Source organism: Talaromyces marneffei, chromosome 8 (assembly GCF_009556855.1).
Source record: "Talaromyces marneffei chromosome 8, complete sequence".
NCBI lineage: Eukaryota > Fungi > Ascomycota > Eurotiomycetes > Eurotiales > Trichocomaceae > Talaromyces > Talaromyces marneffei.
Window position 1 is genome coordinate 1,651,613 of NC_072355.1, and position 21,965 is coordinate 1,673,577.

The window sequence follows — 21,965 nt, forward strand, 5'->3', positions numbered from 1 at the left end:
GCTTGACAATCTCCCCGCATATCGGGAACGATCCACGGCATAGTGTCCATCTTATAATCTTATTTATACCGCGTGGACATTTCACTCCTAATGTACGGAGTACTGGGAGACGTAATCACGTCAATGCTCTATCTTCCCCATCACTCGGAAAACCCCAATTTTAATACCGGTATTTACGATTCGGTGGAAATTATTCCGAATAAATGTGACGGTGTAAGTTCAGCTAACCCCATTCAAGCTTTTCTTTTGAGTGGCTTTGGCGGCGTTTCCGTGTCGATCATATGCTTATTCTTCTGTATTCTCTCTCTCTCTCTCCCCCCAACATTATTGCAATTCTGACGAAAGAGGGGAAATGTGGAGGGATGTGGTACGTACTTAGTCAAGTCTGCGATATGAAAGACACAAGACGCAGCCATGTAGATCATATATAAGGTCGGAGAATTCCTTGTGTAGAGAAGTTGTCGACATCAAGAAGATCGTAAATATCAGGAGTGATCATGGTTCGGTCCACGATTCTCGCGACTACTGTCGCCCTAGGGGCACAGTTGGTTCAAGGCCAGTACATCGATGACCAGGTCTATCCATCTCGTAAGTACCTCTTCACACAATAGACAACCATAATCGTCCACCGACTCATCAAATTTGATCCAGCCAACGCAACCGGCGCCGGAGACTGGCACGCAGCCTTCCTCCGTGCAACCGCCGCAGTCGCCGAACTAAATATCACCGAAAAGGCCTTCTTAGTCACGGGCGTCACGGGCCCTTGCGTCGGAAACATCGCCGCAATCCCGCGCATAGGCTTCAATGGCCTCTGTCTCCAAGATGGACCGCTCGCAATTCGTCAAGCTAGTTATGCGAGTGTCTTTCCTGCGGGAGTGTCAGTTGCAGCGACCTGGGATAGGGATTTGCTTTATCAACGGGGTGTGGAGATGGCGGCTGAGTTTAAGGGGAAGGGGGCGCATGTTGCTCTTGGGTATGTTCCTGGAACTAATATCGGGGTAGTCATACGCTGATAGTGATCGAATTAGGCCCGTTGCTGGACCTCTCGGACGATCTGCCCTCGGCGGAAGAAACTGGGAGGGCTTCTCGCCCGATCCCTATCTTACAGGCATCTCCTTTGCCGAAACGATCAAGGGGATGCAATCCCAGAAAGTCCAGGGTAAGCCCTCATATCACCATCTGGCCCACATCCCAAGACTGATGAGAAGAGCAGCATGTGGAAAACACTACATCGGCAACGAACAAGAAACCAAACGCAACCCTTCAACTTACCCCAATGGTACAACGGAGCAAGAAGCCGTATCCTCCAACATCGATGACCGCACCCTTCACGAATTATATCTCTGGCCCTTCTACGAAGGCGTAAAAGCCGGCATGGCATCGATTATGTGCAGCTACAACCGTATCAATGAGACGTATGCATGCCAGAACAGCAAGACTCTCAACGGAATACTCAAAGAAGAGCTCGGGTTTCAGGGCTATGTTATGTCTGACTGGGGCGGTACGCACTCGGGACTTGACTCAGCGCTGTCCGGGTTGGATATGGACATGCCTGGTGCAATCGATTGGGTTGATAGTGCTACGAACTCGTATTTTGGGAACAATCTGACCACGATGATTAACAATGGCAGTCTTTCGGAGTGGAGACTTGATGATATGGTTAAGCGCATTCTGACGCCGTACTACTACCTCAATCAGGATTCGGAGGATTATCCAACCATTGATCTTGACGCTGCCCAATTGTCGTATGGATTGTTTGGGGATGATTTGCCGAATTTCTCGTATTCTTTTAATTTAGGAAATTTGACGGATATCAACCGGGATGTGAGAGGAAACCACCGTGACCTGATTCGAGAGATTGGCGGTGCGAGTGCTGTTCTTCTCAAAAACACCGACAATACCCTCCCATTATCAAAGAACATAAAACGCATCTCGGTCTTTGGCAACGACGCAGCCGATCTATCCGGTGGGCCGTACGATCCATCAAACACCAACGGTGTGCTAGCGGTCGGTGGTGGATCAGGGACAGGTCGATTCACAAACCTCGTTTCACCGCTAGAGGCTATCAAATATCGCAATCCTCAAGCCTTGGTACAATATGTCACAGATAACACACTCCTCACGCAAGATACCTCCAGGACACTGGATACCCTCTACCCTCCCGCGGATGTGTGTCTCGTATTCCTCAAATCATATGCGACCGAAGGCTATGACCGCACCACCTTGATTGCAGATGGCAACTCCACCGCTCTCGTCGAGGCTGTCACCAGCTACGGCGGCTGTCCCAGCACCGTCGTCATCCTCCACTCAGTCGGCGCCAATCTTCTGCCTTGGGCACACAATGCCAACATCACCGGTATCATCGCCGCTCATCTCCCCGGCGAACAAGCCGGCAATTCCATCGTGGACGTGTTGTTTGGGGATGTAAACCCATCCGGCAAACTCCCCTACACAATCGCCTACAACGAGAGTGACTACAACGCGCCCACTGTCAATTTCACGGACGTCGACAACAGTGACGCGAATATCTGGCAGTCAAATTTCACGGAAGGCTTGATGATCGACTATCGCCATTTCGATTATAATAACATCACCCCGCAGTATGAGTTTGGCTATGGATTGTCGTATACCAATTTCTCGATATCGAATCTGCTCGTTTCGGCGAAGGTCAGCAGTGGGAAAGTATCAGCGGCTCCGCGACCTCTGGATGGGGCCATCGCGCCGCCGGGAGGGAACTCGGATCTCTACACCGTGCTTGCGAGTGTTCAAGTCACCATCCAGAATACAGGTAAAGTCGCAGGTCGTGCCGTGCCACAGGTCTATCTCTCCTTTCCTTCGGCTCAGACGAATATATCTGATAACGGGCTGCCGACTCCGGTAAAAGTGCTTCGCGGGTTCGATAGGACCGACATACTCAAACCAGGGCATTCAGTTAAGCTGCGCTTTGATCTGAGACGTATGGATGTTTCGTCGTGGGATGTGGTGAGGCAGGAATGGGTTATTCCGTCGGGGACATTCGGTGTGTTGGCTGGATGGAGTAGTCGTCATTTGCCGTTGAGTGGGAGTTTGAAGGTGCTGTAGTCACATAGCGTCTTGGGGGGTATATTGCGAATGTCGAATACGTTAGCAATTTCCCACATCTGGTATATTAGTATTCCCTCAAAACGCAATCTGAGATCTAGGCACAGCTTGAAATCACTGGTGACTCATTGATTGTAAACCACTATTTACTTGCTGTCAAGAATCGCTAGGTGAGATTCCTAGGTATCACAGGCAGGTTTGAAAATAGTACATACTAACTGTATGAACGCAAGAAAACAGATGAAACTTGAAATGCTCATGAGACTGGGATATCACCGCGATAAGACTCAAACTAAGTAGAAAAAGCAAAGAGACGAAAGGCGCGGGGCAAAAAAAAAAAAAAAAAGAGAAACAAAATAGTCGAATTGAATATGTGCAGAAAAATCACTCAAACATGAAGGAAAAAGCCACCGTTGAGAGTAAAGAAAGGATATTCAGAAGAAAATAGGAGGACTACTTGGCCCAACCGTGCAACAACTCCCCAATCATCTCCTCATCCTCTTTCTTCTTTCTGCGCTCTCGCTCCTGTCGCTCGATGGTCTTTTGCTTTTCTTCCATCACCTTGGCATTGAAACGTGGATCCAGTTTGTTGAGCCACTTGTGCTTGTGTGGTGACACTGTGTTATATGTCGCACTTGGCAATTCTGCTGGAACAGAGGCCGAAAGAATCGTCGTGGTTGACCGGTTATGATTGTTGCCATTGAAACTCTTGTATTCCGCCTTTTGTCTTTTAATATCGATCGGACCAGGAGCCGACATCTTTCTGGTTTGCGGGGGAAGAGGATAAGGCGCCTCGTCGCAGTCGCGGATTTCGTCGAAAATAGGTTCTTTGTCGCTTTCCGGGATGGGAGGCGATTCAAGAACAAAGCGCGACTTGCTGAAGGAGAACGACGACGAGCGAATAAAGGAGAAGGGTTTGTGGGTTGAGGGCGCCGAGGAAGGGCTCAGCGCGGAGTTGTCGTTGGAGCGCGAGCATTGTCTCGTCAGACCCGACGACGCGTCAGAAAGACCTGGCATTTTGGGTGGGCGTTGACCGAATTCAAGAGTAGTGTGGGATTTTTGATTGCTGGTATGATTTGGTATGAGTTATCGAGTAGAATGCTGGATCTACTATCAAAGAAGAGATGTAACCAATCTCGTAGGTGTGCTGTGCACTGACAATCACATCGTCTGGAAAATCGCGCTCATGCTGACCACTGGTAAAAGGTGGGAATTCCTGACTAGAGTGCAAAAATTTTCAGTCCCCTAGAATAAGCAAAATAAGATAGGCATATTCTTTGAGACACAAAAAGAAAAGACTCCAGAAAGGCCTCCAGCACAACAATGAGGGTAAACAAGGCACATGAATTGGAGGAGGGGAAGTGACGAACGGACGTTGAGTGAGGCTTTTTTGCCTTTTGCTTTTTGCGGACGGTTTCATTCACCGATTCGAAAGAGGCAAGTGGAGGAACGCCCCTCGTGCCGGGAATGCTGCGCTCTGGTTGGCGGGAAGACTCTGACGTCACCAGGGCCTGACCCTTTCGGGCCTTGGAGATGCCTGGGGGTGCCTCGTCAGGTACCCCAGATTCTCCGCCAGTCTAAACCCCTCCCCCCAAAAAACCAAAAGCAGAGCAGACAGGAGGAGATGGTTGGCTAGCTGATTGAGCATAGGCAACCAGGAAATATCAGTGTGGTCAGCCGTATCCATTGCGCTGAAAGACTCTGTTGCATGTGCTCACGAACAGGTTTAATCCCTTAAGCGCGCCTTGCGCCCTGCCTGTGCGCCGCCCTGCAGACAAGCACCTCTCGACTTGTGTGTAGTCCATCCAGGGCCGTCATGCTAAGTACCTACTACCTACAGAAACTAACTAATATGCGGGGAATATTCTCGAATGCGTCACTCGGCATTGAGACTCCCAGGTGATTTGAGCCTAAATTACGAATGATGTCGACGAACTTTTGAATTTTGCCGCAATGTCGCGATGACATCTGGATAAAAGTAAAAGATGAAAGCAAGGGACTACCTAGGTACCAGCATAGCGTGTATTATTCGAGAATATCGGCATGGGTTGAGAGCGGAAACCTCCTACCTAGCTGCATCGTTGACGGGCGCAATCGTTGTCCTCGACTGCGCAAAGGGTTTTGGAAAGAATAAAGAGATGTTTGTTGTTAATAATGGCGAGGTAGATCCATCCTCAAATCTCGAATGATTAAATTTTGTCCGAGAAATAAGAAACGTTCCGAAGAATGGCATATGTTTCAACAAATAGCGGGGTGTATATTTTTAGCTCGGGCATACCAACGCTTTTAATGAATCTCCGAGGCCCGCGTCAATATCAGAACCCTGCCCATACTACGTACATGTAGTAGTCCAAAGAATTACTAGGACGTAGTAGCACGCTATCAACCTCAGTGGATATTATGGACTTGGTACCAAGTTCGACCGAATGCCCGGAAAAGCCAAGTCTGCCAAGAAACCGAAACACATGAGGAATTGATTAAGCTTACTCGTGGTATGCCTAATATTAGTAGTACCTAAGGAATTGGCCAAGGAGAAAGGACTCAAAGGAGTCAAAGGACTACATAAGAACTAGTGCTAGTTCACAACTGACGTGCATAAATAGTCCGGGTACAGGCAAGCAAGTGTTCTAGGCTTTGTTGCATGGTGATCAGATCATCTGGTCTAGGATTTTTATTATGCATCACAATACAGTGTGATATGGTGGTTTCTGTCATGCCATCGTACTCGGCTTCGTTTAACTGTAGGCAACATGTTCCTGAGCAACCAATGGATACCATGCTATTCAAGAAGACTTCAATTCACACGTATGAGTTAACTGCAATTGACTGCCAGCTGATCTTGCAAACGGACCCGAGTTGCAGCACGGTTTCCGGGGTTGTAGCCTTCCTGCAAGGACAAGGATGCCGTGGACCATCCTGTACGTACATATCACCGAGTACGCCGGACATAAGCAACTGATCATGATCGAGCGCAATGGACCAATGGCTAGTCAACGGCTGAAAGGTGGCCACACGTATGGAGCAGAATTGTGCCTTCACTTGAACGGATAAACAACGCCTCTCGAGAATTATGAAAGAACGTACCTGCTTCCTCAATTTCTCCGTGTGTTACCAGTCGAGCACACAGCCTATGGTAACGAGCAAAGTAACAAGCGGTGTAACAAAGAAAACGTACTAGACCGCGCAGAGCGGCTTTCTGACAGATCAATCACTCAATAGGGGATGCTTACGGAAACATTGTTGCCGAATAAGGAAACAGCGCTGACCTTATGTAAGTGAGCCCTGCTCATTGCCCGTCAGTCCTGCTGGTCGTCGTGAAATGTGAGATTTTAGGAAGAGGAATCAACCAAGACTGTTGAGGCAATTGCGTCTCTCGGCATGGCGCCCATTCTTTCCTTCCCAGCGATGCAGCGCAGCCAGGAAAGCACGCACTTTCCTGTTTTGTCGCCAATCGCCAGGTGAGCGTGCTCCTTCCTGCAGACGGATCATATCACGGGAAGCGACAGGAAGAAGTATTTCCTCTCCTCTTCCCTGCTGAATCTTCTCAAAATATTTCTTTCTCCCGTCCGCATCGTACATACCACGCATTGCTATAGTGCATTCTTTCTTCGTTCGATTCTCCCCCGCTCCTTGTCAGACCCCTGAGGTGTATACAAGATGCGAGGATTATACTCCCTCGGAACTTTGGCCGGTCTCGTTGTAGCTGCTTCGGCTGCCTGCCCAATGCTGACAGGCGAGCTCCCAGCGGGCAGTGTTGCGAACCCTCATCACCACGGAAAGCGTGACGACTCCAAGGCTTCCTCTGAAACAGAAACGTTTCTATCCGAGTTTTACCTCAACGACAATGATTCCTTCCTTACCTCCGATGTAGGCGGTCCAATTGAGGATCAACACAGCTTGAAGGCTGGCATCCGTGGGTCAACACTCTTGGAAGATTTCATCTTCCGTCAGAAGATCCAGCATTTTGATCATGAGCGTGTAAGCCCTATCATTCTACCGTGTATTTTGAGGATGGTCTCTTATATGGTGCCTAGATACCGGAACGCGCCGTGCATGCTCGAGGTGCAGGCGCTCATGGTGTATTCACCTCATATGCCGACTGGTCCAACATCACTGCTGCCTCATTCTTAGGAGCTGCCGGAAAGGAAACGCCCACTTTTGTTCGCTTCTCGACTGTTGCAGGCAGCCGCGGAAGTGCTGATACCGCTCGCGACGTTCACGGTTTCGCTACTCGGTTCTATACTGACGAAGGAAATTACGGTTACACTCTCTTTACCCCGCCCGTAGCTGACGTATCACTGACCTTGGACAGACATCGTTGGAAACAACATCCCCGTCTTCTTCATCCAAGATGCCATCTTATTCCCAGATCTCATCCATGCTGTCAAGCCACAGCCAGCCAATGAAATCCCACAGGCTGCTACTGCACACGACACTGCATATGACTTCTTTGGCCAACAGCCGAGCACCTTGCATACCCTTTTCTGGGCAATGTCAGGTCACGGTATCCCACGGTCTTTCCGTCACGTTGATGGGTTCGGTGTTCACACCTATCGGTTTGTGACTGACAATGGTTCCTCCAAGCTGGTCAAATTCCACTGGACATCTCTACAGGGCCGAGCCAGTCTTGTCTGGGAGGAGGCTCAAGCTACTGCCGGCAAGAATGCCGACTATATGAGACAGGATTTGTACGATAGTATCAAAGCTGGCCGTTATCCGGAGTGGGAGGTATGTAGATGCTAAGTATCCCTCGAAACACTTGACTAACCTGGACAGCTCGGTGTGCAAATTATCAATGAGTCGGATGTTCTAAGCTACGGATTCGACCTCTTGGATCCAACCAAGATTCTTCCAGTCGAAGAAGTTCCAATCACTCCGCTGGGAAAAATGCAACTCAACCGTAATCCTTTGAATTATTTTGCCGAGACCGAGCAAGTCATGGTGAGTTGCCCTTCGTTGTACATGTCATCTGTTACTAACAGGAATAGTTCCAACCCGGTCACATTGTTCGTGGTATCGATTTCACTGAGGATCCTCTCCTCCAAGGTCGTCTATTTTCATACCTCGACACTCAATTGAATCGCAATGGTGGTCCCAACTTTGAACAAATTCCGATCAACCGTCCCCGTGTTCCTATTCACAATAATAACCGCGACGGATTTGGCCAAATGTTTATCCCACTAAACCAAGCAGCATACTCCCCCAACACCTTAAACAGCGGCTCTCCAAAACAGGCAAACGAAACTGTCGGAAATGGCTTTTTCACAACCCCGGGGCGTTCGGCAGATGGACACCTTGTTCGTGCCACTAGCCCAACATTTGCAGACGTGTGGTCTCAGCCTGGTTTGTTCTATAATTCATTGACAGCCACCGAGCAGCAGTTCGTGATCAATGGTTTGCGGTTCGAGTTGTCCAATGTAGGAAGTGAGGACGTTAAAAGAAACTTCATTACTCAGGTCAACCGTGTGAACAACACGCTGGCGACGCTTGTGGCTACAGCAATTGGAGTCCCCGCTCCAAAACCTGAGCCAACATACTACCACAAGAACAAGACGTCTAATGTTGGAACATTTGGTACCCCATTGAAGAAGCTTGACGGTCTCAGAGTCGCTGTCCTTGCTTCAGTGAACGATGAACGCAGTATTGCCGAGGGACAAGCATTAGCAAAACGTCTGGCAAATTCTAACGTGGACGTCGTCATTGTCGCCGAGAAACTTGCGTCAAATGTGACGGCTACCTACTCCGAGTCAGACGCAACAAACTTTGACGCGGTTATCGTGACTTCGGGAGCTGATGGTCTCTTCGGACTTCAGACTTTCACAAGCACATCTAACATAACTCTTTACCCCGCAGGCCGTCCTACTCAGATTATGGTCGATGCTTTTCGATTCGGCAAGCCAGTAGGAGCGGTGGGCAGCGCCAGGTCAGCCTTGTCAGCGGTGGATATCAGCACTAATCGCACTGGTGTGGTTATTGGCGATTCCGTCAATGACGACTTTGTCAACCAGCTAACGAAGGACCTAGCAACATTCAAGTTCCTGGATCGCTTTGCTGTGGATAAATAGAAGCCCCAACCCTGACTATTACAATCATAGAATCATGATAGAATCAGCATGTTTATATTGACGACTAATAGTCGATTATTTTGTATTGCGTTCATTTTTCCAAAACTGAGATCCGCAACCGGATTGTGTTGACTACTATCACCAGCAGGAATACAATCGAGTTGAACATATCAGACCTTCCTTTGTAGCCTTCCCATAGATGCTGATGAACCCCATGCTCGTGGGCTAACGCCCTATGTTAAGGTACATGCAGTCGTCACCTGTATGTGGGGTGTAGATATGCCACTATGATCAGAGGATCCCAAGCTCGGATTGCTCTAATTGATATTCTCTACACTCCTGGAATAGACCAAATCACTATATCAAAGATATGACCTTGTGCGTCGACTTGACTAAATCAGGATACATTTTGAATTACTTGCTGATCTGTACAGCGTACCTTGTAAGCACGGTATCTACGAAGAGGAACTGTGTGGGGGTTTCTCCTAATTCGCAGAGAAAGGGGAGATGGAGAGGTTGGTGATGCTGGCCAGTATCACGCCATCGGCAACCTGATGTGCGATAGATGATGCTATTATCTCTTTGTGTGACGCCAATGCCATCCTCTTAGACGTTCCAGACAGAGGAGAAATATCATCTTATCTTTGTGCAAGAATAGATTAAGATTCATGATGGTCTTGGGCATGTCGACTTAAAAACACTGAAAGAGACATGTGTCTAGCCCTACAATTGTCGCGACTAACATCAACCCTTACTTTGTACCACGAAGCAAGCACGCCATGCGCAACTAGTTGTCCACTAATCTATCTTTGCACACAGATTTTCAAATACCGAGTACAACTGCGCTTTGTTTAATCGAATTAATTTATCATGCATATATAAGTAGGCGCTCTCTGCACCGTCGAGAGTTCGTTTTACATCCCAGCATCTTAGCTTAATGTTAGCTTGTATAGAAAATCTTCAAATACCGTCGGTACGATGACAGACAAAGAGGATCCCTCCAGGCCAGCGCCCACCAATAAAGAGACAACCCTAGTGACAACATCCCATCCCATCGATGAAGAAATCGCTGCCCGCTCCAAGCAGACACAGAAATACCCAGGTAAATTAACCCCCGGCCCCCAAGTCATCGAAGATAAACAATCATTAACAGAGACATTGAAAAGTAAAATGGCACCACTCAACATTCTACAACGCCCTCATCCTCGGAATCTGCAACTTCCTCGCTCCGGGGATATGGGGCGCCATGAACTCCCTCGGCGGCGGTGGTGACGAGAAACCCTACCTGGTCAACGCGGCCAATGCCCTAACTTTCTGTCTAATGGTTCTTTCCTGTTTCTTTGGTACAGTAATTGTGAAATACATCGGTATTAAATGGACCTTCATCCTGGGGACCGTGGGCTTTGCACCCTTTGCGGCGGGGTTGTATACGCATAACAGGTACGGGATGGATTGGCTTGTTCTCCTTGGTGCGGCGCTGTGCGGTTTGTCCGCGGGCATTTTCTGGATGGCGGAGGCAGCTATTGCGCTTGCGTACCCTGAGCCATATAACCAGGGTCGTTTTCTGGGGTTCTGGCTCAGTTTCAGGGTGGCGGGGCAAATTCTTGGAGGAGCTGTGAATCTGGGTATCAATGCGAAGAACAGTCAGGCTGGGAAAGTGTCGTATACCGTGTTTGAATTGTTCATTGCACTGCAGGCTTTGGCGCCGTTTGTCGGATTATTACTCTCCCCGCCGAAAAAGGTGCAGAGAACGGATGGCCTACCCGTTGGACTGAGAATATTCGACCAAAGTTGGACCGCGGAGCTGAAAGAAGTCGTCAAGCTATTCGTCAGTCGCGATTTCTTACTTATTGTCCCCCTGATCTGTCAGGCGGTGTATAGCGAGGCCGTCATGTTCACATACCAGGGCCTGTGGTTCTCCGTTAGAGCTCGCGCATTGGGTTCGTTCTTGTCTGGTATCGTCGCCCTCATCGGCGGGAACCTGCTCGGTGCGTATCTCGACACTAGGAAAGTCTCGCTCAAGACTCGAGCGAGAACCTCGTTTATCATCGTCTTGGGCTTTCAAGGAGCATGGTGGATATGGGGCACTGTCCTGGTCACGCGATACAATCGTACGAATCCAGTGTATGACTGGACTGATCCTGGATTTGGGTCGGGATTTGCTCTGTTCTTGTTCTGGGTTATTGGGTTTCAGGTTAACTATCTTTACTTGTAGGTCTTCATTATTGGTCGTGTTTGAAGGATAGTGCTAACGTGAGCTAATAGATACTTTGTTGTCGGTAACCTGGCCAAAAACGAGCAGGAAGTTATTCGTATCGCAGGCCTACTTCGTGGGACAGAGTCTGCTGCCCAAGCTGTTAGCGTAATTGCCTCTCTCCCCCTATACAGCAAAGAGACGATAGATACTGACAGAAGACAATAGTATGGCCTGTCCAGCGTCAGCATCATGGGCGCCGTCGGCGATGTTTACCTAAACTTTGGCCTCTGGGCTCTTGCTCTTGTCCCGGCTTGGTTAGTCGTCAAGGAGATTGGCGTGACCAAGGGAGATTTGAAGGTTGAGCGTGAGGAAGCGTTGAGGGACGCTGAATCAAGCTGATCTAGCTTTCCAGAGCGTCCTGGTTGGCATGTTTTGTTGCATCCAGATGAGTGATGGTAGACGTATAGCAAGGCTATGTTAGATGTTGAGATATTGCGGACCTTATAGATGATTTTTAAGGCATGGATCTTCACTACCTAGCCTTGAAATGGTTGAGCCCTTGAATATCGAACCTACCTAGGTAACAAAAATATAGATATATAGGAGTTTCCCGCAGCTTCTCTGCTATCGTAGGAGTAACAAAAGACCATTTATCATTTTAGACCAGGATGCATTCATGTACTTATAAAATCCTTGGCCATAGAGCATTAAATATGTGGTATCTAAATATGAACTGTAATATATGCATAGTTATCGTGAATAAATATACTTGACAGAGCCTTGGGTTTGAATAATCGTATAGCCTTTCATTTGAAGCACACGCTAGTGCTTATCGTCTTCAGAGTCATCTGGAGAACGCATCTTCTTGGGCAAGTGCTTCGCAATTCTCGGAGCATCGAAAATATTGCGCGACTCCATAAATATCTCATCCATCTCCTCTAATGACCTTGCATTAGTCTCGGGGAAGAAGAAATAAACTGTCACCACGATAGCAAAGTTGATAACTGCCCAAATGATATAATATTTATATCCGATCGTCTGGAAACCAGTAGGAGTGACCTCCACAACGACAAATTTGAACAACCAGGTCATGCAGTTGGATATACCACTGATCTTCGCGCGTAGATGTGGAGGCGCTACCTCTGTCGAATAGAGGAAGGGCACCCCGAGAAAGCCAAAGGGGTAGAACAGGTTGAAGCCATAGAGAGCAACAACGGAAACAATAAGAGCCGCTTGATTGCCGGTTGCCGAGGTTGTGCCAGCAAGCACAACCATGGTGATACACATACCAGTAGCACTAGCAAACATAAGAGGACGACGGCCCCAGCGGTCAATAGTGAAGATGGCGAAGAAAGCTCCAATAACCTGGATGGTAACCATGCCAGCACTCAGAATGCGGGAGTTTATGGCTCCCATATGCAGGCGCTGGTTGAAAATGACGGTAGCATAGAATGTGAGAGAATTGATACCGCAGAGCTGTCCAAATGACTGGCCGGCCATTCCAAGCGCCAGTCGGTGCGCATTGCGCTTCTCTCCCATTTTAAAAATGTCTAGTCGGCTGGCGTTTTGCACTAGTTCGAGCGATTTTTGAACCTCAGCAATTTCGCGACACACCGTTTCATCTCCTGGCTCAACATCACGAAGGATGGTCAAAATTTCTCGTGCTTCCTCCACACGGCCTTTACCCAGCAGCCAGCGAGGTGACTCGGGTAGCTGGAAGATGAAAATCATGACAAAGATTACAAGCGAGGTCTGCAAGATCAATGGCACGCGCCATGCTACTGAGCTTGTGTTGATGTAGGAAAATCCCAGATCAATCCAGAGAGAAGCAGCAATTCCCACACACACGAACAGACCCTCAGTAACGACGTGCGATCCACGATGCGCTGAGCCTGAAATCTCCGACTGCCACACAGGCACAGTCGCAGTCGTAGCCCCAGTTCCGAGTCCCTGGACCAGCCTAGCCACAATAAATTGACCCAACGAATATGAGGATGACATAAGAACAGATCCAATAATAACCAATGCTGAAGCGATGAATATGACTTTTCGTCGACCTAGGATGTCTCCGACGAAGATGGTAGACAACGCTCCTAACATGCCTCCGATGGTATATAGTGCGACGACGGTGCCTGTTAAACGTTCCCAGATCAGTATGCGCCTTGCAGCGATTGATTCTTGTGCGTACCTTGAATATTCGAGTGAAACTTGTCCGAGTTATGGACAGTGTCCATCTTCGGAAAGTGTGCAATAAACGACGGCATCGTAAGCAGTCCTCCAGCAACAGCCAGGTTATAACCAAAGCACATGTATGCTGGGAACACGACCAACAAGATGGTGGCTATATTCAGCCGATGGCCTCTGAAGCCCATGAATCGTGCCATTGTTGCTCTTCCACGCGTGACGAGTATATGTGTTCCGAGTGAAAACCGTGAGAGAAAAGCAGGGAGCCAGGACAGAAAGACGGGGGATTCGCCTCCAGATATAACGAGCAGAGTCGGCGTGCTGACCAAGTCCTTCCCCGGCTAACCTCGCTTCTTTCTCGTAATCCGCACCGCACCCCGCCATAAGTTTACTGTACACATGAATAATACGAACTGCGAAGCGGAGAAGGGGAGTGGGAAGAAGCCAGTGGGAAGACGAGAGAGGTGGAGCAGCGAGGAGTTCGGGGAGCAGATAGACTCGGGTATAGTGACGGCTCTTGTCCGGAGAAGAGGAAGTTGAGAGTTTGAGAGTTTCGGTATGACGAGGAAGGCCAGAATCGGCTCGAGGGGGTGGATACCGGCACCCTCTGGGTACGGAGTCTGCCGGATAAATTAGTAAATTTTGTAGAATTTTATTCTGTGCGTTGGGGTGCTAGTTGTCTTCGCTTGTCACTTGGAGGATAGTAATGATAATGATAACAATTCGTTTAATTTTGGAGTAATTACTGTGGTGTGTACAGAGTGTACCTGTGCCTGGAGGAGACGATTTGCGCGCCCTGGACGCCATCAACCTTAGTCTTCAGGCACCTCAAGCTTAAAATGCTTATTTTTCCTGCAGCCAATCACAGTGCTGGACATGCGCCTTATGTAAGCCTGTGATCACCATAGTGGCGCGATTTCTGATTGGTTGATTGATGGAGGTTAGGGCTAGGGCTAGGGCTAGAATCACCATGGGTTTTTATTGACAATGAGATATCTCTACACAGAGTCAAAGCGTCCAGTGCGCTTCAGAAGCAAACATGAATTCAAAGTAGCCAACAGTAATGATCTGGAGTGCCCCTGGTCACCAAAGGATAGATGAATCGATCCAGCTCTAGGTTCTCTCTGCGCAATTTTCTGCTGCAGGCGCTTCAAACTTCTTCTCAAAGTTCTTCATAGCTTTCTTGCTCAAGACAGCCCCGACCCAGTAATTCCCCTCGCTGTCTCTGCCATAGAGGTTGAACACATCCTTGTCATGCAGGGCGCTCTTGCTCAAAACGTCGGAATGGAAATAGCTCGGCCTACCCACACCCTTCCTCCTTCGCGCATTTCCAGTTGCCGTTTCCCCTGGAGTATGGACTACTGCTGGTCTGAAGTTAATGGCTGTATGGAATCTCACGTTTTGCCATTCAACTAAAAATACGTGATGGCCATCTCGATCTCCTAAGACAGGGAGTTTGTCTCGCATGTTAAAAGTCCGTAGCAGTTTAGCAGTAGCGACTAGTTGTTGGTAAGGTCTTTGAAGTTCGTAGGCCCTATGTATAGCAACCGCAGTTTGTCCGAATGATTCTCCATTTACTGTCTTGAGAGGCACGACAGCCACATAAGGCAAGCTGGCATTCTGAACGTAAACACCTGGTTTTGCGGCAAGTGCGGCATTATGGCGGCGAAGATCCAAAGAGCCGTGGATAACGACATTTCGATCTGAGAAGCCTATGTGTGCACAAGCGATACTAACCAAATACTCTTTAATGACATCCATCTCGGTGACCTGATGGTTTAGAATCATGTCAAAGTTTGTTTTCTCTTCAAGCATGTCGAGGGTTTTACGAGGAAGGCAAAATAGGTGGGATTCCATCTCTGGCGGATGAATTGTATGTTCAATCCGGCGTGTGAAAGTCCCGACTTTGGAAGAGAATTTCCGCTCAATGGGATCCATCAAGGAACGCTCAGCCAGACGAGTCATGCCAAAATATTCCAAGACATCGGTATCAAACCCCCGCATTTGGGGGATGGCGTTGTAGGGTTTGCCAGATAGCACGGCAGACCATGCTCTGAAGATGTGTCCCCAGCCAGAGATATCACTCATTGTGTGAGGCCAAGTAAGCGATACCAGTGTTCCGTCGGTAAATGTCACAATATGGAGATATAGTTGAGGCAAGTACCGGCCAAGGTAGTCTTCGAGCGACGCTGGACGACCTTTGGGGCCGGTGAGTGACCGAAACTGTTCGACGCCGGACTGTTCGGACGGATGAGATGTGTGTTTATGCAACTTCGGTGCCACTGGATGATCGTTAATGGACATTTCGTGGTGTACTTTGCTAAATTTAATAACTGGCTCGCCGTTTTGTATCTCACTCAGAGCGAAGACGTGTAGGACTAGACGATTTTATGCCTGTCGACAGACAACCGTGGGACATGCGTTGGCCTTCCAGATCATTATGTCGGTGAGAACAAACACTTACAACTCGACGTAACCGACCACCAATCTTCCTCCAGTGGTCGTTCTTTATCAACTTGACCAGCGATTCATGGAGCATATCTGCATTGAGGACATCGTCGAATTTCAGCGTCAAGCACATTACCGTGCTTCTCGCCTGGTAGGTGCTGTCTAAGTAATATAGAGGAATCTTTTGCGGGCACATGATGACGAAGTGACAGAAAATACTCCTGGAAATGTGCTGGATAAGCTGTGGAAGAACTGTCGGTTCAAAAGTCAGCAACCTTACCGTAGGAAGTGACAAGCTTGAACTATCGGTCGAAGACTTACTGCTGTCGAAAGTCCTCCTGAAATTGGACTCTTTGGATATCTGACACTTTCCAGTAGGTTGAAGAGAGATAGAATGCTGCTTTTGTCTATGCAATAACAGTGGAGACAAGACAAGGCAGGGGGAAGAGTGTGATAGATGAGACAAAAAATTGACAAGAGAGAAGTTCATGGAGTCAGGGAAGTAGCACTGCTTCAGCGTCGCCATGGTGATTCAACATCAATAAGATTATTTTGATGCTCCAACTCTGTATCCATAACAATATATTAAGTTCTGAATATCTCATTTATCTTTACCTGTGTTCTTTATCAAAATTATGCTACTTGTGACTATCCAAAGAGGAAGACAGTTGACATTGAAGTCATTCACAAACTGAAGAATACCATTAGCAAGACATCACAAGCTGGGGATTCAAGATTCCATTGATTTTTTGGTAATAAAACATTCTAGTGATTGGTAACGATCTTATGCTTTGACGTAAGTAATGGATAGATATTAGGAAGAAATTGGAATTCAAATCAGCATTGTTCAAATACGAAGTCGAAGCATCAAGTGCTACACTAACATGGAGTGTTAGCTCTAATCTAGAGTTGGGGCCAGCCATTCGGGATGCTTGGAGGAAAGTTGCTCAATTGGCTGTGAATTGCGAAATTCGTATCTCGATGAGGGTGACGGACTAGAAGTTGAGAGCTATCATCAAGTCGGATGTACGGACGTGTACCAGTCATTCTATTTGTAGCTAGTCTTTAATCAACATCTTATGCTAAACATCTTTCTTCCAGCATATCATTCAGTAAAGCCCCTTTCCATGTTCCCAACTGCCTCTATGGCCAACAACAGATAACAAGTAACATCACAACCACTTACAGCTGACCCAACACAGCGTAGCCTCCCGACCAAATTCCTATTCAAGCGTCAGAGTCCACCATCATAGCGATACCAGAAAGACGTCTGATCTTCCGCAGCTTTTCGTGAAGCCCATCACGTTCAGCCTTCAGCTCTTCAACCTGCGCTTCGAGATTTTCGTTGTATTCCTTCAGTTCCCAGCTCGTCTCCTCCCCGGAATTGGCTCGTTCCTTTAGCGCTTTGACTTCCTCGGTGAGCTCTGCATTGCGGGTACGGAGTAAATGCAGGTGGTCGAGATGGGTTTGGATCGTGTGTAAAGCAGTCTGGAGTTCGTCTGGTTGGCTGGAACTCGAAAACTGCATCCCGCCTGGTTGGTCTGTCTTAATTGCACAATCCTGTTTCTGAGCTTTGGAGGCTTTAGACGATTTCTTAGGACGCTTGGTGGGGGAAGCTGATTCCGATTTCTTTTTGGAGGTGTCGATGACAACCTGAGGAGGCGATGGAGGTTTTGAGGAGTTGAAATGGCGTTTGACGATCGCTTTGGGGGTCATATCAGACTTATTGTTCGCCCTGTCACTGGTTTTAGGAGGAGGGGTAGAGACTTTGCTGGTTGAGGAATCCTTGATAACGGAGTCGAAAGACATGACCGATGAGGTATCCACGGTCATTTCAGCGGATAGTTGCGTTCCAGTTTTACAGTCTGGACACTGCCAATCCGTTGGGGGTTGCACACTCGAGACCTCGTGGTCCTCGAGCCATGCACAGACTGTATCACAGTATCTGCCACAAGAGCTGCACTGGATAAGAGATTCTTCAGTACTTTTGCATATGTAACAGTGTTTGTTTGACTGGTCACACTCTACTGGGTTCAGATGTAGTGTTAGATGTGTTGAAGACTTTCGAGCATAACAGAGATAGTCGCTATGCTTACCTGACGTCGACTTCTGACCCATCGTGACTCAGCTGCTTCTAGGTTTTTTTTTGGTAACAGGCCAAGTGGTGCTAGATACGGCCGGCTAGATGAATGATGTTGTCATTCAAAAGGGCGATGGAGAGTGTCAATGGAGGGGCGGTTAGAGTATCGAAGAGGGAAGGGCTGAAGAGATGAAGGGGAAAATGGAAGAGTCACACGCAACTTTGGGGAGTCACTTCGTTCGTTCGTGAAGCGTTTGTCTTGTTTGTTTTGGTAATTTGTTTACTTTGGTGTTTCGTGATAGCAACAATTTGAAATCATTTATCCTTTGTTGACCTAGACCTCAGAATGTCCCACAAGACACTTACCATTGTGTCCAAGGAAAGTTAAACTCTTAGACAGCTGTAACTAATATGATCCAAAACCACTGGAAAAGATCATGCTGTCTCATCCTTCTCTTGCATTGAGCGTACAAGTAAAGACGTTGGATTAAACTTCAAGTTACGGTTGACCACGCCACGTGCTTAGATTATTCTTACTGTTGTCTATTTCTCCGGTTTCTCATTCAATAAGGCCATCAAGTAGTTGACAGGACTTGCGCTATCGTGTTGATCCTATTACAAATGTCATGTATTCGCCTAAATTACCTATTAACGAGAACGCTACCACCCAGCCAGGTATCATATCAAGCGCAGAAAACCACACAACAACCCCTATTTTCATATCTCATGGAACTTATGTTTGTACAGGTACCTAGGTATCAGCGATAATGCTTTGTTCATAAATAAGATGGATGAGCTTTGGACTATCTTGCATATGAATTATGCAGAGGAGCCTCATCCTGATCCATGTCATTGCTATGGGATGATCGTGTAATCTGTTAAAAGGTTGATGACCATCAGTATAATTCCAGCACAATTGAATGGTGTAAATCAGAAGGACCCAACTCACTTCTAATGTCCTTGTAACATTAATCGAATTCAGTTTTATCTTTTGTGAAGGGTGGTGGATGCCATTGCTACCTGAGTGATTACTCCTTGTCGGGGCTCTTTCGTCGGAGCCATTTGGATAGCTTCCATAGCGTCTGCTATGTGTTTGACTACGGAAAAATATTGCAAAGGCGGGCAATGTTCCCACAACGACAGCTATGCTTGTATTAGGACTAGCTGTTCATATATTGAAGTCAAGGGGGAAGGAGGAACTCACCTATCGCAGCTTCGATCAAACCCCAAAGCATCAACCACGAACTTGACGGTGTGTTTTCACTTCTTGATTCAATTCCAACCGATACTGCGCGTATGATTGCCATAATCACGCATACGACTCCAACGCAAAACACACCACTGAGAGCGAGCTTTTCCATAAACGGGAGGCGAAGCAGCCAAATCAATTTCCAAGGGAGAAGCATAATCATGAGATCAGTAATCACGTCGACGGCGAAGGAGAAGTATAGACTTGCGACTTGGGCGATGGCATCTCGGTGGGTGGAACATTCACCTAAGCATGAAACACGTTAGACTCGTTTTGTTTCTGTTCGGAATTGTTACAGTACGTACCAGGTGTAAACCAGGCGTGCATACTGGAACACGATGTTAAGTTTGAAATGACACATCCAATAAACATCTGTTATCTACCAGTCAGCTGAAATGACACTGTAGGATGACAGCTCAAGGCACAAACCAGAATTGTAAAGATCAAAACGGCCCACCACCATTTCATTTGATCTGGCAAACCCACAAAAAGCCTTCGGTAGAGAAACAACAAACTCAGTTTGACCGACCAAAGCACTATCCAGAAGATGATTGTATTTGCAAAGAAGATCTCGATAACAAATAACGAATCTTTCAGCAGATCTGCATATAATTGACCCGTCGATACCGCTATGTCAACTCGGTACAAGAAGGGTGTCACGACGATATACAATATCGCCATGACGAGAAATGAGATCCACGAAAATATACTGATGCCATCTTCGATTTGGAATTCTCTTTGCTGCTGCGTCCATCGAACTGCAAACCGTGCAGCCGTGAATACCGTAGCGATGGCGATGGTTGAATAGGCAGTGGAAAGCACCTGGTCCTCGGATACTAGCAATTTCGCCGATGTTGCACTCATTTTGCCGGTGTATTATATGTGTTGGCCTCCTCTATTTATTCGATTCTTCGTCGCTTCTTGTGTTGTGATGCGTTGTGGTAATCCTCCTCCTCCGCCACCACCACGGATACCACCGTCGGCAACCCCAGCTGTGTTGTTGTCCTCCTATGTCTGAATCCCTTTCAAGACTTATCGTTGAATGATGAAATGTTGCTCACTGGACCCTGTAATATCCGTCACGCATAGGACGAAAGACACCTCGATCAAATAACCATAAATCCACCCAGAGCGAAATAGACTTTGACACCGAACTTTGTTACTGCTATCATTAAGCTTTTGTTGACAGGTTTTCGTGGACTCGGAACAGAGAAATACAATGGCGTCGGAGGAGCCCTAGACAAAACCCTCATAAATATGCTTTTCTCTCTGGGGGAACCACAAATTCCGAGATGCGGTATTTGAAGGCGAATCATCGCCGAAAGACCCGGCAGCAATCGACATTTTTAACAAGAGTCACACGACGAAGGAACACTTCGTACAAGGCACAACTTGCTGCAGGACTGCAGAGAAAATTGCTCCACCTCTCCCTCCATCAAATAAGCCCAGTCTGACGAAATATGCGCCGAGTATGTACTAGTCTTGAAGAGTTGCTCGAATAGGCGAGGCGTCGACTCATTTCTGCCGCTAAACACGACTAGTGCTAACATCTGTCCATTCGGGGCGGCTACTTGGTATAGTTTCATCACTTAAGACAGGGGCTAGTTAAATGTTACCGGTGTGAACATTCTAGTATCCTAGCGATAAGCTGCTACTCGGACTTCTTCAATCGCAATCTGAGTTCGGTCTTGTTCAACCCTTGCAAGATCTATCATGGCCCTTACCCCTCTTAATCCTCGCATTAAGCAGTTAAAACGGGGTTAGAACTTCAACGCTGCATACAAATCAAACCGGGTATCCCCAATCCCAGTTAGACGCCAATTGCTGCATAAAATCGTGGGACATCCTGCTGCATCTCCTTGCTGACTAGTGGTATCTGGATAGCCTCAAGAAGGGATCCGTTTTTGCTACGGAGCACTCTCCACACCCACGTAGTATCAGGTACGTAGTACAGAGCGTATGTAACATGGAGGGTAGATCGATGGAGTGTTGTTATCAGTGGCGCAAATGCGTGCGTTCTTAGAAGGTGAGGGTAGGTTGGAAGGACGCCTCGGGCCGTCGGCAAAATTGCTGTGTTTAGGCTTTTAGGGGAGCCGGCTTCTAAAGCCGCCGTTTACTAGTGTACTCCGTAGTTACTTCGTACGTTCTTATGTATTCAATTATGGAGTAGCTTGTCTTGCACGTGTTTATCTAGTGGATTTCAGTAGGTCTTCGCTCATGAACTGTGCAGGCGTTGGCAACTTGGCATTAGCCTTGGAACACTAGTGGGCGAGATGTTCGATGGCATGGAGAAAGCATCTACTACAGGCATACTCTGTACGTAGTAACTTCGTCCAGACTACAGAGTATGTATACGGAGTATTTGTGGAACATATCAATGCCACGAGTAGACAGATTGGTGGGCTTTACCGATACTCCGTACCTCAAGAACTCGGATTCGGTTCCTCATGTAAGAAAGTACGTACTAAGAAGATTGCCATGACTAGCCGGCGCTATTTATGACGGGAGTATGAAATAAACACCAGACCCGTAGACTGGAGACCGATCTAAAGACTTGGGAAATGACCTTGAACACAAGAAAAAGCGCGACGCACTAGGTACGGGGCGCCCTAACTAAGCCTGTACAAGCACAGACATGTTGATGCATAGCCCTAGCAGCGC

General features: G+C 47.6%; 8 protein-coding genes across 8 annotated transcripts; 3 read left to right on the plus strand and 5 right to left on the minus strand.

Annotated features, from left to right (window-relative positions):
* Positions 1 to 497: 497 nt before the first annotated feature.
* Positions 498 to 3,081, plus strand: EYB26_009962 (uncharacterized protein; the record flags this gene model as incomplete). The annotated part of the gene is made up of 4 exons (XM_054269207.1): positions 498 to 588; positions 652 to 973; positions 1,029 to 1,159; positions 1,214 to 3,081. The coding sequence occupies 4 exons, from the start codon at positions 498 to 500 to the stop codon at positions 3,079 to 3,081; spliced, it is 2,412 nt and encodes an 803-aa protein (XP_054125182.1).
* Positions 3,082 to 3,534: 453 nt separating this feature from the next.
* EYB26_009963 (uncharacterized protein) lies at positions 3,535 to 4,098 on the minus strand (the record flags this gene model as incomplete). The annotated part of the gene is made up of 1 exon (XM_054269208.1): positions 3,535 to 4,098. The coding sequence occupies one exon, from the start codon at positions 4,096 to 4,098 to the stop codon at positions 3,535 to 3,537; it is 564 nt and encodes a 187-aa protein (XP_054125183.1).
* Positions 4,099 to 6,738: 2,640 nt separating this feature from the next.
* Positions 6,739 to 9,146, plus strand: EYB26_009964 (uncharacterized protein; the record flags this gene model as incomplete). The annotated part of the gene is made up of 5 exons (XM_054269209.1): positions 6,739 to 7,059; positions 7,116 to 7,341; positions 7,394 to 7,809; positions 7,858 to 8,022; positions 8,070 to 9,146. 5 exons carry the CDS (start codon positions 6,739 to 6,741, stop codon positions 9,144 to 9,146), a joined length of 2,205 nt encoding a protein of 734 aa, XP_054125184.1.
* A 978-nt stretch (positions 9,147 to 10,124) lies between these two features.
* Positions 10,125 to 11,742, plus strand: EYB26_009965 (uncharacterized protein; the record flags this gene model as incomplete). Its single annotated transcript, XM_054269210.1, has 4 exons — positions 10,125 to 10,248; positions 10,313 to 11,357; positions 11,412 to 11,508; positions 11,569 to 11,742. The coding sequence occupies 4 exons, from the start codon at positions 10,125 to 10,127 to the stop codon at positions 11,740 to 11,742; spliced, it is 1,440 nt and encodes a 479-aa protein (XP_054125185.1).
* A 423-nt stretch (positions 11,743 to 12,165) lies between these two features.
* On the minus strand, positions 12,166 to 13,727 carry EYB26_009966 (uncharacterized protein; the record flags this gene model as incomplete). The annotated part of the gene is made up of 2 exons (XM_054269211.1): positions 12,166 to 13,475; positions 13,532 to 13,727. The coding sequence occupies 2 exons, from the start codon at positions 13,725 to 13,727 to the stop codon at positions 12,166 to 12,168; spliced, it is 1,506 nt and encodes a 501-aa protein (XP_054125186.1).
* Positions 13,728 to 14,640: 913 nt separating this feature from the next.
* On the minus strand, positions 14,641 to 15,831 carry EYB26_009967 (uncharacterized protein; the record flags this gene model as incomplete). The annotated part of the gene is made up of 1 exon (XM_054269212.1): positions 14,641 to 14,994. The coding sequence occupies one exon, from the start codon at positions 14,992 to 14,994 to the stop codon at positions 14,641 to 14,643; it is 354 nt and encodes a 117-aa protein (XP_054125187.1).
* Positions 15,832 to 17,202: 1,371 nt separating this feature from the next.
* On the minus strand, positions 17,203 to 17,808 carry EYB26_009968 (uncharacterized protein; the record flags this gene model as incomplete). The annotated part of the gene is made up of 1 exon (XM_054269213.1): positions 17,203 to 17,502. The coding sequence occupies one exon, from the start codon at positions 17,500 to 17,502 to the stop codon at positions 17,203 to 17,205; it is 300 nt and encodes a 99-aa protein (XP_054125188.1).
* A 1,050-nt stretch (positions 17,809 to 18,858) lies between these two features.
* Positions 18,859 to 20,168, minus strand: EYB26_009969 (uncharacterized protein; the record flags this gene model as incomplete). Its single annotated transcript, XM_054269214.1, has 5 exons — positions 18,859 to 18,930; positions 19,005 to 19,198; positions 19,260 to 19,550; positions 19,610 to 19,676; positions 19,734 to 20,168. The coding sequence occupies 5 exons, from the start codon at positions 20,166 to 20,168 to the stop codon at positions 18,859 to 18,861; spliced, it is 1,059 nt and encodes a 352-aa protein (XP_054125189.1).
* Positions 20,169 to 21,965: the final 1,797 nt, after the last annotated feature.